The sequence below is a fragment of the Magnolia sinica genome, chromosome 4 (assembly GCF_029962835.1).
Source record: "Magnolia sinica isolate HGM2019 chromosome 4, MsV1, whole genome shotgun sequence".
Lineage (NCBI taxonomy): Eukaryota > Viridiplantae > Streptophyta > Magnoliopsida > Magnoliales > Magnoliaceae > Magnolia > Magnolia sinica.
Window position 1 is genome coordinate 102,188,879 of NC_080576.1, and position 1,367 is coordinate 102,190,245.

At 47.8% G+C, this 1,367-nt stretch overlaps 1 protein-coding gene across 1 annotated transcript; it reads right to left on the reverse strand.

Moving 5' to 3' along the window:
- Positions 1-323: 323 nt before the first annotated feature.
- Positions 324-1,104, reverse strand: LOC131243555 (uncharacterized). The gene has a single exon (XM_058242998.1). It carries the CDS (start codon positions 1,032-1,034, stop codon positions 465-467), a length of 570 nt encoding a protein of 189 aa, XP_058098981.1. The 5' UTR covers positions 1,035-1,104; the 3' UTR covers positions 324-464.
- Between the last annotated feature and the right edge of the window lie 263 nt (positions 1,105-1,367).

Sequence of the window (1,367 nt, forward strand, 5' to 3'; positions counted from 1 at the left end):
AAATTCTAAAATTTAGGCGTACGGTCCAAAAATCATGCCCATCTGTGATCCGAAGTGGGCCTTAAACAGTTTCGAGAGGGAGCATTGTGCTGGAAACTGTTTTTAATCGTGTGGTCCACTTGAATCCCTGATGGAGCTGAGTCTTGGGCCTGGGTCTAACAGGGGGTGACCCACTGGTGGTCGGTGTAGATTTCACGTCCACATCACGGTGGGGCCCACCCGAGCTGCCGAGGCAGCTGCAGGCGATTATTTAGATTAACGAGGTAGCTTATTGAAAACCGTTTAAAAGAAGCTACCGGAATGTAAATTGTACATTAATCAGGTAAGTTTTTTTTTTTTTTTTTAAGTTCCCGGAAAAAATGATCCGGGTATACATACATCATCCTTCGTTCTACACGTAGAAAAGCCCAAAAAAGTTTCAAAAATTACAATAAACGCCAAAACAGGCCGACGCAATTCCAAACCTATTTCTTCGCGATTGAGTCCGGCCAAACGCTCACTTTCTCCTTCTCATACTTCACGAACACTGCGGAGACGGCGGCCATGAAATAAATCTGCACGAACAGAATCGGCGGCTTATGATAGCTGAGGACGCTCTTCCCAGACGCCAGCTCCACCAGCAGCAGCGCCGCGAGCCCTAGCGCGGCCAAACGCCCGTTCAACCGCTCGGTGTACGGACAGAAGCCGAAATCAACCTTCAGACCGCCTGAAACCGGTTCTTTGAGCGGAACCGGAGGAAGAAAGACGGAAACGCCCTTCTTCGATGAGGATGGGGATTTCTTGGATTTACGGAGCTCGGCTTTCTTGCCAGTTCCGCTGCGGTACTTGAGCCGGACCTGGGCGAGCCGGCTGTCGAATTCCGAGTCGGAATCGGCCAGTTCAGGTGCCGGGTCGGACGAGGCGGGCTCGTTCTGGGGTTCGAGGGCTTTGTTGGGGAAGGGATTGTGTTGGGATTTTTGAAGTTTCTTAGGGTTTTGAGGGGAAGAAGAGAAAGGGTGAGAGATTTGAAGAGATGTTGGGAGAAATCTCGCCATTTTCTCTCAATTTCTTTCTGTATCTTTTTTTTTTTTCTCTCTACTCTCTCTTCTTTGGATAAGGGGAGCGTTTGAGTTTTGTTTGAAATGACGAGAATGCCCTTATTTTTAATGGATTGAAAATGAGGGAACGGTTTATGAGAAGTGTATTGTAGTCATTTAGAGTGGTAAAGGTTTTGGTGGGACGGTGTCCACGTGTAGGGTGCAAATGGGCCGGAGCAAACAGTGGAAGTGGACAGTTTACATCATTGTGCCCATTTTTCAATCAATGGGCCGCCCAGTGCCAGCTTTACATGTACCAGATATTTGCCTTTATTTACCTTTTGAATTGTT